The sequence below is a fragment of the Pleurodeles waltl genome, chromosome 7, assembly GCF_031143425.1.
Source record: "Pleurodeles waltl isolate 20211129_DDA chromosome 7, aPleWal1.hap1.20221129, whole genome shotgun sequence".
NCBI lineage: Eukaryota > Metazoa > Chordata > Amphibia > Caudata > Salamandridae > Pleurodeles > Pleurodeles waltl.
In genome coordinates, this window is record NC_090446.1 from 933234703 (window position 1) to 933251504 (window position 16802).

General features: G+C 46.0%; 1 protein-coding gene across 2 annotated transcripts in view; it reads left to right on the top strand.

The window, feature by feature from the left end:
* Positions 1-16802, top strand: part of LARP1 (La ribonucleoprotein 1, translational regulator) — a 547470-nt gene that overhangs the window by 227719 nt on the left and 302949 nt on the right. For both annotated transcript variants that reach the window (XM_069199616.1, XM_069199617.1), the window contains exon 6: positions 16332-16481. In XM_069199616.1, coding sequence (XP_069055717.1) covers positions 16332-16481 — 150 coding nt within the window. The remainder of the gene's footprint in view (positions 1-16331; positions 16482-16802) is intronic.

Sequence of the window (16802 nt, forward strand, 5' to 3'; positions counted from 1 at the left end):
AACTAGAAAGAAAGGTGCTACCATGGCCTTTCTAGGAAACATTCCAATGACTGAAATATGTAAGGCAGCCACATAGTCTACGCCTCATACGTTTACCAAGCACTACTGCGTGGATGTGTTAACAGCACAACAAGCCACAGTGGGACAAGCAGTACTACGAACTTTGTTTCAAACAACTTCAACTCCTACAGGCTGAACCACCGCTTCTGGGGAAATAACTGCTTACTAGTCTATGCAAAGCATGTGTATCTGCAGTTACACATGCCATCGAACGGAAAATGTCACTTACCCAGTGTACATCTGTTCGTGGCATGAGACGCTGCAGATTCACATGCGCCCACCCGCCTCCCCGGGAGCCTGTAGCCGTTTCGAAGTTGATCTTGAACATTTGTAAATTTGTAATTATATCACTTGAAACTACATTAGGTACATACATGTTTACTCCATTGCATGGGCACTATTACTATAATACACATCTCCTACCTCACCCTCTGCGGGGAAAACAATCTAAGATGGAGTCGACGCCCATGCGCAATGGAGCCGAAAGGGGAGGAGTCCCTCGATCTCGTGACTCGAAAGACTTCTTCGAAGAAAAACAGCTTGTAACACTCCGAGCCCAACACTAGATGGCGGGATGTGCACAGCATGTGAATGTGCAGCGACTAATGCCACGAACAGATGTACACTGGGTAAGTGACATTTTCCATATATATATATATATACCCTCTGCAGGAAAACAATCTAACATGGAGTCAATGCCCATGCTCAGTGGAGCCGAAACGGAGGAGTCACTGGATCCTGTGATTCAAACACTTCTTCGAAGAAAACCAACTTTTTTTTTTTTTTTTTTTTGGGTCGAGCGCACAAGCGTTTTAAATATTGTGGGCTTTTAACCACGGCCATCACTTAAATTTGTTCCTGTGCTTGCCTTTGAAAAATCATTTGATTATTGTAGTATTGGCTCTCCCGGTGTCAGGAGAGACGGTTTCGCTATATTTCTGTTTTATGTAAAGCATTCACCAATTTCAAGTGTTTTATGGGGATAGCAACAAGAAATGACTAATAAGGTAACTGAACAATGCGGCCGATCGAGTTTAGACTGTTGTGCCTGTTTATGTTGTGAGCGCCATGGCCTCCATGCAGCACGACTTGGAGAGACAAAAGAAAAATAATTCATCCATGCTGAAGTATATCTGCAATAATCCATGTAACACGGACAGTCTGCAAGGCGTGACAAAAAAAGCCCCAAGACGGATAAATGTAAAGCATTTACCAATTTCACTGCACTTGAGGATCTCGCCCCATAATGGTTTGCAGGGCATTACTTTTAGAAAACAATTTTGCTCATAACTCAGCCTGTGGTGGTCCTAGGACAATGAGACCACACCCCAAACGTTCAGCACAATACACTAGGTTAGTGGAGACCCCAAAATAACCCCTCCCACCAGTCAGTGTCTTTTTAAGCTCCCATTGCTGGAACTTTTGTTTTACATCTGGGAATAGCTTGTGCTACAAGGGACTTGTTTGTAATATCATTGCTATAGGCCTGCTACCCCTGATAATGTGTAATTTACTATGCCCCCTAGGGGCTAAATATATACCTACAGTACATTATTTTCTGACATTCTCTTTGTGTGGTTACGCTCTCTAGGGGCAAAGTATATAGTTACATGACTGTTTCTTACAAATTCTATTTGTATGGTGTTGTCCTCTAAGGGTGTTTATAAGAATTAGTCAACATACTCAAATATTTGTGGCACGGACCCTAGCCCCATAATGCTTTGCAGGGCATTACTTTAACAAACCATTTTGTGGTGGTCCTAGGACAATGGGACCACCTTCAAAACTTTGACCACAATCTGCTGTTTCTGTCTACTTCATTTCTGGATTCCCCATACCGTTAGTGGCAGACTCCACAATAATAACCCCTATCACCATTCATTATCTTTTTAAGCTCTCTAATGACTGGAACTTTTGTTTTACAGTTGAGAGAAGTTGTTTAATGGGGCTAGTTTGTAATAACATTGCAGTAAGCCTGCTACCCTTGAAAATGTGTAATACACTGCCATGTAGGGTCTACATATATGGTTAGATTGCATTACTTTCTCACATTTTTTCATTTGCTTATCCTCTCTAAGGGCTGACTGTGGTTACGTGGTCATGTTTCTTCAAAATGCTTTTTTTGTGGTGTCCACTAGGGGCTGTCCTGAGCATTGCAATGAACATACTATAATATATGGGGTACAAACTCGCTCCATAATGCTTTGCAGGGCATTACTTTTATAAAACACTTTTGCTCATAACTTAGCCCTTGGTGGTCTTAGGACAATGGGGCCATTTTCAAAACGCTTTGTCTGCATCATCTTTGGGTCCCCACACTAGGTAAGTGGAGACCCCCTAAAAAACCCTCCCTCCATTGTCTTTTCTTAAGCTTTCTCATGGTTTGAACTTTTGTTTTACAGCTGGGAGACGTTGTTTTAAAGCCTTGTTTGTAAGATCAGTGCAGAAGGGCTGCTAGCCCTAAAAATGCCCTCTAGTGACTAAGTATATGGTTACACAGCATTACTTTCTCCTGTTTGTTTAAAGGGCTATGCCTTCTAGGGGCTAACAATCTGGTTTCATGACCATGTTTCTTAAAAATAATAATTTTGTTACGGTACCCTTTAGAGGCTGTTCTGAGGGTTAGTCTAATGCCAAAAGTGAATCTTTATGATTGTTTTAATAATCTCTCCTCATTACAGTTATGACCATGAATCAAGCCAACTTAACATCCTTATTACACTGACTGAACACTCTTCATATGTTTGGGTGACCCTACTAGTTTTTCTCCTCTGTGGCTGTTCCGTTTTGTTTTTTTGGGGACTTGTTAGCCAGTCAGTAATTCTGATGGTCGATTAGTGAAAGTGGTATTCTATTGGAATTAGCATGGCAAATTTAAGTTAAGATGCTAAATGGCAACATTTTCATTTTTTGCTGCAGTTAGAGGAAGAAGGTAAATGGAAGTGCTTTAGTTATATGCAGGGCCACTGGAATTAAATGGCTGGAAAAGACAAAATTGAGGCAGGGTTGACCAATTTATGTGGCAAGAAAAGTCCAGTTATTCATTTACAATGCCAATAGCTCTAACTCGAGCAAATGCAAGACGTATTGCGTTCCAAATGCTTTTTTTTTTTTGTGTGGTTGTCGTTGACCACCATTTGGTGATATGTCCGTTCCCTGTGTGAAATCAGATGGCACCCCAGATGTTCCTTTGTGCAGTGGCCATCTTATGATTCTTTTTTTCTGCCGTTGGGTCTGGAAGCAGTGGAGAAGCTACTAAACTTATTTGTGGGGAAATTTCTCTTTTTTGAAAATTCACCAAAAAACACCAAGCCGTTGAACCAGGCAAAGGAGAAGACAAGAGAGAAGGGGACTATCTACTCTCCCTTCCAATGGGGAACCGTGCTGGAGTCAGCAAGTGGTCGGAGAATGATGCAAGGTAGGGATCATAGAAAAAAAGTTACATTTTGGCCAGTGCAACCACAAGGTTGTGCAGTGAGACCTCACAAAATCTGTAACCTCTGTTCGCTGAAAGACCACCTACACGAGGCCTGGGCTCCATTCGTACCAAAGACCTTGAGGTATGCCGAAAACAGTCTAACACACCATGTCCGGAAGCCACAGATGTTGCTTAAAGACCTAGGACTGTCCAGCGATGACTAATGTTCGAGACAGAGACAGCCCTCAGAGGATCGGACGTCGAAATTATCAAATTTGACATCAAAAGCAGAGAAGTGGAGAAGGTGGTGAATGATGCCAAAAGGAAATTTGATAAAGTACCCAAACCGCTAAAAGGCATAGACTAAAACCTCTGAGAAAGAGCCATGCAAGGCAGCCTTGACGTTGAAAAAACAATCAAAGGGCAGCTGAGAGCAGAAAGCCCACAGATCCCAACCATTGGATAGCAATGATGACAAAGCGCTTTAAATATCAAAAGGTCCATCAGGTCAAGATGCCTCTGGTGTGGGGGAGGGAGAATCTGTCAAAGGCACAAGAGGTGGAAAGGAAGAAGAGATTAGATGCAGAGATGGCAGCGCCTCTTTAATGAAAGGAGTTAGAGTCCTTAAGGGAATTTCAGATTCCAAGTAAATCTTTGATGTCGAAGAGAAATCTTCTATAGAAGCTCCGGCTACACCTGAACCTCACAAGCGGAATAAAAGTTCTACGAACCCGACTGGGGGAAAAAACAGGCTGTTTCGACGAGGAGTGATGTAGCAACCTCTATACAGAATCTCTAGTAGTAATCTACCCCTCGAGGCCATAAGCGCCTGATGACCTCACAATGTACAACAATCTGGCCAGAAGGGGGGTTCCACGCATGGGGTTGTTAGAGGAGGAAGGGGATTACTGTTTCCTTCTAGAGACCGTAATTCCTACCAATAAGGGGAACCTATACCTCCCAATGCTACTCAGCATATTGGATCAGGGCAAATAAGCCTTTGGGCTTAGGGTTTTCCGTAAAGCACAAGTCGTCTCTGGAACAGAGACAAGAAAAGGTTTTTCCTAGGGGCAACACTGAACTTAACAGTATGTGCATTCCTGACTCAGAGGATACAATAATGGTAGGACAACCTCACCTATACCAGAGGGTGTAGTCATGACTGTCCTCACTGTCAGAAACTAAATTGGCATGATGGAATCATGCATTCCACTCATAACACCTGCAAGACTGCACATGATCCGATTCCAGGAATGGTTATTTAGCAGTTGATTGCAGGCCACTGGGAGTCGGATGGATCTTGTGTTTGCATCAACAAAGATACAAAAGAAGATAAAATGGTGGTTATCAAAGAACATAATCTTCGGAAGACCATTCAAAACACCAACTGTTACCATCACAACAGATGCCTCCCCCAAAGGGTGGGGTGCAACACCGGCTACCTGAAGGTACGAGGACAATGGAACACATCACCTTCCTGGGGATGAGCGTTCGAGCACTGAACGTCTTTCAGACCCCCCCCAGGAAGGACTATACTGATGCAACAGACAATACAAAAACTGTTTTACGTGAAGTCCTTCACCCCGAGCAAACTATCCCAGAAATATGGCAATGGGTGATCCCAAGGAGGATCAACCACCAAACTGTCCACTTACAAGGGAAAGAAAAACTTGAGACCGACTAAGGAGACTAGTAAACACCTCACACAAGTGGGAACTAAAAAAGCAAACTCTGGAGAGTATCTTCAGGTCCCGGTGCAAGTCATCATTTGATCCGTTTGCAACATCAGAGAACAAATAATGCCAACACTTCACATCTAGGTTTAAACACCACCAGTCAGAAGGGAATGCCTTGTCACTAAACTGGTCTGGGAGATTTGCTTATGCCTTTTCACCAGTTTCCCTAATAGCCAAGGTGCAGAAAAAGGTGTGACAGCTGGGGGGCGAACCTCATCCTAGTAACGGCACAATGGGCCAGACAGTCTTGGTACTCTAACCTACTAGAGATGTGCAGGGGACAAATTATCAAGATCAAGGTAAGACGAGGCCTCCTTACAATCTGGAGCCAGCAACACTAAGCCTGATGCCTGAATACATAGTTCGGACACCTACAACTACCACATAGAACTAGGTAAATGTTTAAGGAAGCCTACCGCAAAACAATGCTATGCAGCAAAGTGGAAAAGGTATCTCCACTGATGCACGAGAAACTAAATGGAAACAAGAACAAGACAGGAAAATGTACTGTGTAAGGAAATGCCTCCTTGGCATGGTTGCCCCCTGACTTTTTGCCTTTGCTGATGCTCTGTTTACAATTGAAAGTGTGCTGAGGCCTGCTAACCAGGCCCCAGCACCAGTGTTCTTTCCCTAACCTGTACTTTTATATCCACAATTGGCAGACCCTGGCATCCAGATAAGTCTCTTGTAACTGGTACTTCTAGTACCAAGGGCCCTGATGCCAAGGAAGGTCTCTAAGGGCTGCAGCATGTCTTATGCCACCCTGGAGACCTCTCACTCAGCACAGACACACTGCTTGCCAGCTTGTGTGTGCTAGTGAGAACAAAACGAGTAAGTCGACATGGCACTCCCCTCAGGGTGCCATGCCAGCCTCTCACTGCCTATGCAGTATAGGTAAGACACCCCTCTAGCAGGCCTTACAGCCCTAAGGCAGGGTGCACTATACCATAGGTGAGGGTTCCAGTGCATGAGCATGGTACCCCTACAGTGTCTAAACAAAACCTTAGACATTGTAAGTGCAGGGTAGCCATAAGAGTATATGGTCTGGGAGTCTGTCAAACACGAACTCCACAGCACCATAATGGCTACACTGAAAACTGGGAAGTTTGGTATCAAACTTCTCAGCACAATAAATGCACACTGATGCCAGTGTACATTTTATTGTAAAATACACCACAGAGGGCACCTTAGAGGTGCCCCCTGAAACTTAACCGACTGTCTGTGTAGGCTGACTAGTTCCAGCAGCCTGCCACACTAGAGACATGTTGCTGGCCCCATGGGGAGAGTGCCTTTGTCACTCTGAGGCCAGTAACAAAGCCTGCACTGGGTGGAGATGCTAACACCTCCCCCAGGCAGGAGCTGTAACACCTGGCGGTGAGCCTCAAAGGCTCACCCCTTTGTCACAGCCCAGCAGGGCACTCCAGCTTAGTGGAGTTGCCCGCCCCCTCCGGCCACGGCCCCCACTTTTGGCGGCAAGGCTGGAGGGAACAAAGAAAGCAACAAGGAGGAGTCACTGGCCAGTCAGGACAGCCCCTAAGGTGTCCTGAGCTGAAGTGACTAACTTTTAGAAATCCTCCATCTTGCAGATGGAGGATTCCCCCAATAGGGTTAGGATTGTGACCCCCTCCCCTTGGGAGGAGGCACAAAGAGGGTGTACCCACCCTCAGGGCTAGTAGCCATTGGCTACTAACCCCCCAGACCTAAACACGCCCTTAAATTTAGTATTTAAGGGCTACCCTGAACCCTAGAAAATTAGATTCCTGCAACTACAAGAAGGACTGCCTAGCTGAAAACCCCTGCAGAGGAAGACCAGAAGACGACAACTGCCTTGGCTCCAGAAACTCACCGGCCCGTCTCCTGCCTTCCAAAGATCCTGCTCCAGCGACGCCTTCCAAAGGGACCAGCGACCTCGACATCCTCTGAGGACTGCCCCTGCTTCGAAAAGACCAGAAACTCCTGAGGACAGCGGACCTGCTCCAAGAAAGGCTGCAACTTTGTTTCCAGCAGCTTTGAAAGAACCCTGCAAGCTCCCCGCAAGAAGCGTGAGACTTGCAACACTGCACCCGGCGACCCCGACTCGGCTGGTGGAGATCCAACACCTCAGGAGGGACCCCAGGACTACTCTAAGACTGTGAGTACCAAAACCTGTCCCCCCTGAGCTCCCACAGCGCCGCCTGCAGAGGGAATCCCGAGGCTTCCCCTGACCGCGACTCTTTGAATCCTAAGTCCCGACGCCTGGGAGAGACCCTGCACCCGCAGCCCCCAGGACCTGAAGGACCGAACTTTCACTGGAGAAGTGACCCCCAGGAGTCCCTCTCCCTTGCCCAAGTGGAGGTTTCCCCGAGGAACCCCCCCCCTTGCCTGCCTGCAGCGCTGAAGAGATCCCGAGATCTCTCATAGACTAACATTGCGAACCCGACGCTTGTCTCTACACTGCACCCGGCCGCCCCCGCGCCGCTGAGGGTGAAATTTCTGTGTGGGCTTGTGTCCCCCCCGGTGCGCTACAAAACCCCCCTGGTCTGCCCTCCGAAGACGCGGGTACTTACCTGCAAGCAGACCGGAACCGGGGCACCCCCTTCTCTCCATTCTAGCCTATGCGTTTTGGGCACCACTTTGAACTCTGCACCTGACCGGCCCTGAGCTGCTGGTGTGGTGACTTTGGGGTTGCTCTGAACCCCCAACGGTGGGCTACCTTGGACCAAGAACTGAACCCTGCAAGTGTCTTACTTACCTGGTAAAACTAACAAAAACTTACCTCCCCCAGGAACTGTGAAAATTGCACTAAGTGTCCACTTTTGAAATAGCTATTTGTGAATAACTTGAAAAGTATACATGCAATTGAAATGATTCAAAGTTCCTAATGTACTTACCTGCAATACCTTTCAAACAAGATATTACATGTTAAATTTGAACCTGTGGTTCTTAAAATAAACTAAGAAAAGATATTTTTCTATAACCAAACCTATTGGCTGGATTTGTCTCTGAGTGTGTGTACCTCATTTATTGTCTATGTGTATGTACAACAAATGCTTAACACTACTCCTTGGATAAGCCTACTGCTCGACCACACTACCACAAAATAGAGCATTAGTATTATCTCTCTTTACCACTATTTTACCTCTAAGGGGAACCCTTGGACTCTGTGCATGCTATTCCTTACTTTGAAATAGCACATACAGAGCCAACTTCCTACATACTACCTCTCACATGTTGGACAGTGGGATGACCTACTCAGCACTTAACGTATATCTGGCAGCCATAACAGCATACACCAGAGGCATGTCCTGTAACAGCTTCTTCACCTTAGCAGCAGTGAATTTTCTTATAGGGATCAAAGAGAGTCCAGTATACCCCCCCCCCCCCCCCCGCCTCACTTAGAGAACAGCACCTGTGGAACCTGAACACAGTGCTAACACAATTGATGACCAAGCCTTTTGAGCCATTATACAAGGCAGATAGCTGATCTCGCACTAAAAACAGCATTCTTAATTTCTATCACATCACTACAGACTGAGTGAACTACAGGCGTCGACAATACAGGAACCATACATGCAAATACACAAGGACAAAGTGTTTCTCAGAACAAATAGTTGTCACTCAAATAGTGAGCAATTTTCACATCAGTCAAAGCACTCAACCACCAAAATTCTTTAAAGAACCGCAAACAAATGGAAAGAGCCCTACACACTTTGGCCATAAGGAGTGCTTTTATATAGTATTTGGAAGAAGCCAAAGAGTTTTGCGAAGGAAACCAATTGTTCAACTCCTATTCAAAATCAATCCAGGGTTCTCCAGTAACAAAGGGGGCAATCGAACACTGGATTGTGGAAGCAATACAACTCTGCTTCTCAGCCGCAGGGATAACTCACATGCCCCAAAGCTCACTCTACAAGAAAGTGTGCAGCTCTAGCATTCGTAGCAAGCATGCCCATAGACACAATCTGCACAGCTGCAAGACCTTTCCTCACACATTTGTGAAACATTGTTTGGACATGCAAATTAACAAAAGCTCAAGAGGCAAAAAGTACTGCAGTACCTGTTTCCTCCTCATTTCATCCTATCCAAACCAAAGAAGGGGATATCGCTACATAATCGAATGCACAGCCTGTGAATTCAGAAAAGGATTCATGCTGCAAATGAAATGGTTACTTCCCAGTAGGAGTAGTTTTGCAGCCTGAAGAGTTTTCTGGATTCAAATGCGACCTGCCCACCTCCCCAGAAATGGGAAATATTGCCATCAGGTGAGAAGAGAGACTTAAAAACGACAAACTCTAAGCTGGACAAAATAATTCGAAGATGACCAGTATGCACAGGAACATCCAGGATGCTGTCTAACATCACTCAGGGGGACAGACAGACCAACAAATGCTTGTCAACGCTGTAGGAAGTTGGCTCTGTATTCACTATTTCAAAGTAAGGAATAGTATGCACAGAGTCCAAGGGTTCCCCTTAGAGGTAAGATAGTGGCAAAAAGAGAATACTAATGCTCTATTTTGTGGTAGTGTGGTCGAGCAGTAGGCTTATCAAAGGAGTAGTGTTAAGCATTTGTTATACATACACAAGCAATAAATGAGGAACACACACTCAGACAATTCCAGGCCAATAGGTTTTTGTATTTAAAAATATATTTTCTTAGTTTATTTTAAGAACCACAGGTTCAAGATTTACATGTAATACTTTAAATGAAAGGTATTGCAGGTAGGTACTTTAGGAACTTTGAATTAACAAAATAGCATATACACTTTTCACATAAATCACATATAGCTATTTTAAAACTAGACAGTGCAATTTTCACAGTTCCTAGGGGGAGTAAGAGTTTGTTAGTTTTTGCAGGCAAGTAAACCACCTACGGGGTTCAAGTTTGGGTCCAAGGTAGCCCACCGTTGGGGGTTCAGAGCAACCCCAAAGTTACCACACCAGCAGCTCAGGGCCGGTCAGGTGCAGAGGTCAAAGTGGTGCCCAAAACGCATAGGCTTCAACAGAGAAGGGGGTGCCCTGGTTCCAGTCTGCCAGCAGGTAAGTACCCGCGTCTTTGGAGGGCAGACCAGGGGGGTTTTTGTAGGGCACCGGAAGTGGGGGGGACAAGTCCACACAAAGTACACCCTCAGCGGCACAGGGGTGGCCCGGTGCAGTGTGCAAACAAGCATCGGGTTTGTAATTGAAATCAATGGGAGACCAAGGGGTCTCTTCAGCGATGCGGGGGGGGGGCTCCTCGGGGTAGCCACCACCTGGGCAAGGGAGAGGGGTTCCTGGGGGTCACTCCTGCACTGGAGTTCGGATCCTTCAGGTCCTGGGAGCTGTAAGTGCAGAGTCTTTACCAGGCGTTGGGATCTGAGGAGCAGGCAGTTGCGGTCAGGGGGAGCCTCGGGATTCCCTCTGCAGGCGTCGCTGTGAGGGCTCAGGGAGGGCAACTCTGGCTACTCACGGTCTCGCAGTCGCCGGGGAGTCCTCCCTGAAGTGATTATTCTCCACAAGTCGAGCCCGGGGCGTCTGGTGTAGAGTGTCAAGTCTCACGCTTCCGGCGGGAAACGCAGGTTGTTTTAAAGTTGCTCCTTTGTTACAAAGTTGCAGTCTTGGGTGAACAGAGCTGCTGTCCTCGGGAGTTCTTGGTCCTTCTAGATGCAGGGCAGTCCTCTGGGGATTCAGAGGTTGCTGGTCCCTGGGGAGAGCGTCGCTGGAGCAGTGTCTTTAGAAGTGGGGAGACAGGCCGGTAGAGCTGGGGCCAAAGCAGTTGGGGTCTCTGTCTTCTCTGCAGGATTTTTCAGCTTAGTAGTCTTCTTCTTAGGTTGCTGGAATCTAGTTTCCTAGGTTCTGGGGAGCCCCTAAATACTGCATGTAGGGGTGTGTTTAGGTCTGGGAGGGCAGTAGCCAATGGCTACTGTCCTTGAGGGTGGATACACCATCTTTGTGCCTCCTCCCTGAGGGGAGGGGGGCACATCCCTAATCCTATTGGGGGAATCCTCCATCTGCAAGATGGAGGATTTCTAAGTCAGTCACCTCAGCTCAGGACACCTTAGGGGCTGTCCTGACTGGTGGGTGACTCCTCCTTGTTTTTCTCATTATCTCTCCTGGACTTGCCGCCAAAAGTGGGGGCTGTGTCCAGGGGGCGGGCATCTCCACTAGCTGGAGTGCCCTGGGGCATTGTAACACGAAGCCTGAGCCTTTGAGGCTCACTGCTAGGTGTTACAGTTCCTGCAGGGGGGAGGTGTGAAGCACCTCCACCCAGAGCAGGCTTTTGTTTCTGTCCTCAGAGAGCACAAAGGCCCTCACCACATGGGGTCAGAAACTTGTCTCTCAGCAGCAGGCTGGCACAGACCAGTCAGTCCTGCACTGAACAATTGGGTAAAATACAGGGGGCATCTCTAAGATGCCCTCTGTGTGCATTTTTTTTTTATAAATCCAAGACTGCCATCAGTGTGGGTTTATTATTCTGAGAAGTTTGATACCAAACTTCCCAGTATTCAGTGTAGCCATTATGGAGCTGTGGAGTTCGTTTTTGACAGACTCCCAGACCATATACTCTTATGGCTACCCTGCACTTACAATGTCTAAGGTTTTGCTTAGACACTGTAGGGGCATAGTGCTCATGCACTTATGCCCTCACCTGTGGTATAGTGCACCCTGCCTTAGGGCTGTAAGGCCTGCTAGAGGGGTGACTTACCTATGCCACAGGCAGTGTGAGGTTGGCATGGCACCCTGAGGGGAGTGCCATGTCGACTTAGTCATTTTCTCCCCACCAGCACACACAAGCAGGCAAGCAGTGTCTGTGCTGAGTGAGGGGTCCCTATGGTGGCATAAGACATGCTGCAGCCCTTAGAGACCTTCCCTGGCATCAGGGCCCTTGGTACCAGGGGTACCAGTTACAAGGGACTTGCCAGGGTTGTGCCAATTGTGGAGACAATGGTACATTTTAGGTGAAAGAACACTGGTGCTGGGGCCCGGTTTGCAGGGTCCCAGCACACTTCTCAGTCAAGTCAGCATCAGGCAAAAAGTGGGGGGTAATTGCAACAGGGAGCCATTTCCTTACAAACGCCCACAACTAAACAAAATTGAGAAAGGAGAGAGAAATCCTGACCTACTCACTAGATGGAATAAAGGAAAGCAATGGAATTCAGAAAACCCTTCAGTCTCCAAAGCTACTCATACTAGTAAGTAACCATTTCGTTATGAAAACATTCCTGTTTTTGGTGTGTGTGCAGCCTGGCATGAGCAAGATGCAGGATGCCATCACCCCATCAAATTAACAATCATTCTCGCTGTCAGACTGCCCCTCCTGGTAGAGGTGAGCTTGGACTGCTAGCGCCTTGCTTCTCCTGGCTATTGAGTAAGCTCGCACCTTTCTTGAACTTAGTGTCCCTCCCAAGAAAACTGGGATTTTTCTAGACCTACTGTGAAACTAATTCCATGCATTATTTAATTTCAGTGTGAATGTTCTCTTGATGTTGATTGGTGAAAGCAAGTACACAATGCCAGTCATCAAAGTAGTAGATGTGTTATAGCCTGCATTCTTAGGTGTGGCTTCAGCCACCAGGCATTTTGTAAAGACGTTTGATGTTGAATTTGTGCTGAAGGATAACACCTTGAACAGGTAATGTACCATTTCTGTGATTACCTGATATAGGTCATGTGCTTGTGATTCATTGGAATGTGCAGTTGGGTGTCTCTTAGGTCCTCTGTGGCCATGTAGTTCCTCTTTTTGAGTGGAATGATGACTGAGGTCTATTATCTGCCTTAGGTACTGATCCAGTTTTGGTACAAGAAAGTATGAGTAGACATAATGTTTGTTACTTTTGGGAACTTTTCTATTGCTTTTTTTATACCAGCTGCTTTACTTCCTGACGAGGTGAAGTAATTGTTCAAGTTAAGCCCTCTTGATTAGTGGGAAGGAGTTTTGCTTGTTAAGAAGCTTGATGCAATAGCCATGCTTTTTAGGGTCGAGCCTGCGTTGCATGCGTATCGCAGTGTTTTTCATTGGTTCGTGGGCTTGCCTAGTAAAATCTGCTTGCTTTCATTAGTCAAAGGCCTGCATACGTCATGCCTTTTCCGGTGGCTTGCCCTCCTCGAGCGCAGCGACAAAGTACAGAAAACATGCGAGGCTCGCTGTTTTCTGTCTGGCTCGTGGACTACTTTTTCTCTATTTTCCTAGCGCGATTTCTCTTGGCAGAAGTCGAGCGCTTTACACAGTTAATTTCACTTTTTCAGGTTACATACATAAAAGCACTTTTGCTGATAGATGAAAAGTCGGGTTAGGAGTTTACAACGCGATCAGCTCTAACATGAGCAAACGCGAGACCCGTTGCATTGCAAATGCTTGTTAATGTTCAGTATCCATTTGTCAGAGGTGATTGGCCTCCATTCATAGAGGAATCCCCCTATCTTGGTCCACTGGTGTTCTCAGCTTGTGGTATTCATGGAGAGGCACTTGTTTGCTGGCTTTTATCCTTTTAGGGCTTGTTCTCTATTCCTCCCCCCAGAGGGCTGATATACAGGTTATTGCCACTTGAATGTTGCACCCTGTGATGCTACTAGATGGCCAAAATGTGGTGAATTGTGGGCTGTTCTGTGTTGGAAATGCCCTCTGTTTGGCGGTGTTCTGGCTGCCAAACCCTCCCCCTTGAATGGTCCTCAAAACTGCAGTGTTGTCCCCATTGCCTTGGCTTTCGTTTACTTACTTTGTTGTAAGGCCTTGTATTCTGAAGGGCCAAAGAGGTTGTTGCCTGCAAATGGCATTTTTATGCATAAGACCAATACCTCTTTTCTTTTTTTTCTTTTCTTTTTTTTTTAAATCCTGAGACTAAACCAACAGTGCTTTCACAACATGCCTTCCAAATGTTGTTGCTGTGCACACCAGCCTGTTGGCAGTCTGCTGCTTTGAGAGTGGACTTGAGAAAGGAGTTAGAAATGTTATCTTCCTGCCCACTGGCTTGGCTGTCTTTTTTTATTCCTCTGAGTGGTATTGAATGCTTTTTCCTCACTGCTGATGTGCATGGTGGTTCAGGAGGGCATTGGAGTTGACGATTCCCCACTAGGTGGCTGCTGCTTTCTCCATCGCCCTGCTCATCTCCATCTACTTATTTTCTTTGTCTGGCAGAGGTTGGGATGTGCTTGTTAGTTGCTGTGGTGACAATGATTGAATCTGGAGCCGCATTCCCTGTGGTGTAGATGGGATTTTGGGGGGGGGGGGGGGGGGGGGAGTTCCTGTTTTTGACTCATGGAGTCAGTCTTCGCAGTGGCTGGTTCACAAAACGGCTCCTTCTGAGAGCATTGGTAAACCGAAGTTTCTTTTTTTGCGAAGCATCAATGGCTAGAGTAGAAAACACTGCCTGTTTTCCTCGAGGTGTGCCCCATAGGTGACTGTTGCCCTATGCATAAACTTGTCTAGACTGCCCGGTAATCTGTTAGCAAAGGCCTCAAATGATTATATTCCACACTTCTGCTGAGCTTGCGTCGGTCTTGCCAGACTTCCTCCCTAGGCTCTTGTTCAATGATGGAGAGACTCCTTCCTCTTTGTAGTTTAAGAAACTACCCTGACCTTCTTCGTGAGGCTGTTGCCTGTATGGCTGTTCAGTGACCCACTTTTCTCCCTTGATAGCTTTTTGCTCTGATAGTCTTGCTCAGATACAAAATTCTCTCAGCGAGTTGTCACTTGATTTTCTGGAGGAGTGCTGCCATTTAAGCTTTGAGTCACCCCTTCTTACACTTCACGTTCAGTTATTGTTGCTTGGCATAGAGTGTTGGAGGGGCTTTACGTTTTGGAGTTGGCAGCTGCTAGGCCTTAGGTTCTTTCTCCTTCGCCTTATTTAGACAACCTCCCTGAGTCAAAGCGTCCCTGAAAGCTTTGCTCCATCTCAGTCCTTGTGTTTGGAGCCTTTGTTTTTGTGCCCTTCCTCGGTCTAGTGATTTGACATAGAGATGTGTTTTCCAGGCTTTTGGCTGCGCAATTCCCTTTTGCTGATTATGGTCTGCTTCTTTCGGTACCCTCTTGGATCTTGATCATGCCACCTTATGCATCCTCCTCCCCTTGTTGAGCTTAGCTCATTATCTTCAGTGAGCTTCTAGTCTCTGGACAAACAGATTCTGGAGGGAGAGTTTACTTCTGTGCCTAGACACTGGCTTAGGGCACCCAACACGGTTTCTCCCTCACTATGAGCATCTTAGATTGAAACTCGGCACAGGCCTTGCAACCCTTAGGACTGTGTTCCCTTGGTACGTAGAAGTTAGAGGCCCTTGTGATGTTTCAAGTTCTCTGGTGTTACTGAGTGAATTTTCTTCTGTTTTTATTGATGATCTGTCAAATTTTTAGTTACTTTTTCTGAGCTTGTCCATCCTACATTCAGAAAACTAAATCTTAAGATGGCAGCCATGCACTAGAACTAATTGGGTGCAAGTTTGATGTCATTAGGGATGGACAAACTACCAAATGGTGGTCAACCGCGCCACCCACAAAACAGTTGCCCTCCAGCCACTGGATGGTGGAATTATGCACAGCATGTGAATCCATATATGATTCACTCTGCAAAAGTAACATTTCTTTTTGATAGAAGTTTGCTTACCTGTTGTATTTGGTATAATTAAAAGTAAATTTCAGTGGTTTAAAAAACAAAACATGGGATTGGCTCCACATAGGTAAGTTTTGTAAAGATTTCTCACTATAAATGCTCTGGATCCTGATCATGAGCAAAGTTAGTTTTGTGTTCATGAATTTAATAATCTCTGTGGTGGCGCTCTAGGATTATAGGTAGTTTTAGGTTCTTAGTCCTACAAACTTTCAGTTGTATGACCCACCTGTGACTGCAACATTGCGTCACCTTACACTCAAGAAGTAGGAGCTTACAATTGAGTGACATAGAAGAGCCTCTCTAGCTGAGACTTTGTAACTTAGGCGCTTGGCTCACGAAAGAGGAGTTAGACATCTTGTTAATACCAGTGAATGGGCTGCAGTACTAATGGTTTGTGCAACTACTGAGTAACATTCGTAGCCTGCTAACACCCAATTACAAAAAAATAAGCTATCTGAAGTAAGGCACGGCCTTTTCCATTTTCCAGTGTTAAAGGTAACTTCCTTCATTTGCATCTCCATTTTGCACTTAATACTTCCTCTGACTTTTTTTTTTTAGGGTGGTTCCCTGACAACAAGCAAGATCGTGACTGGATTGATCATGATGACACCTCAAGTGTAAAGAGTGAAGGAGCTTTGCGTGGTGGTTTCAGGGGCCGGAGTCGTGGCAGGGGACGTGGGAGAGGTCGTGGTCGTGGAGGCCCTCGCTGTACGTAATCTTTTTTTTTTTTTTTTTTTTAACATTACCTGAAGTGTGTGCATGCAATAGGCAAACAAAATACATAGGATATTTCTGTAGGGTCCTGCAAATATTCTTGCATGGAAGCTGGGCAGAGGCAGTATTTTTGCCCCAGAAGACAAGTTAATATAAACTCTGGCACAAGCATATTATTGTAATTTGTAAGGATTTTGTGGGGCCTTCCAATAGGTAGTTACTTGGTAGTATGCCTTTTGGGTGCTCTAAGATAATCTGCAGCTTTACTACATAGTAGTTAATCACCACCTAAGAAGTGGCAAGCACCTTATGATT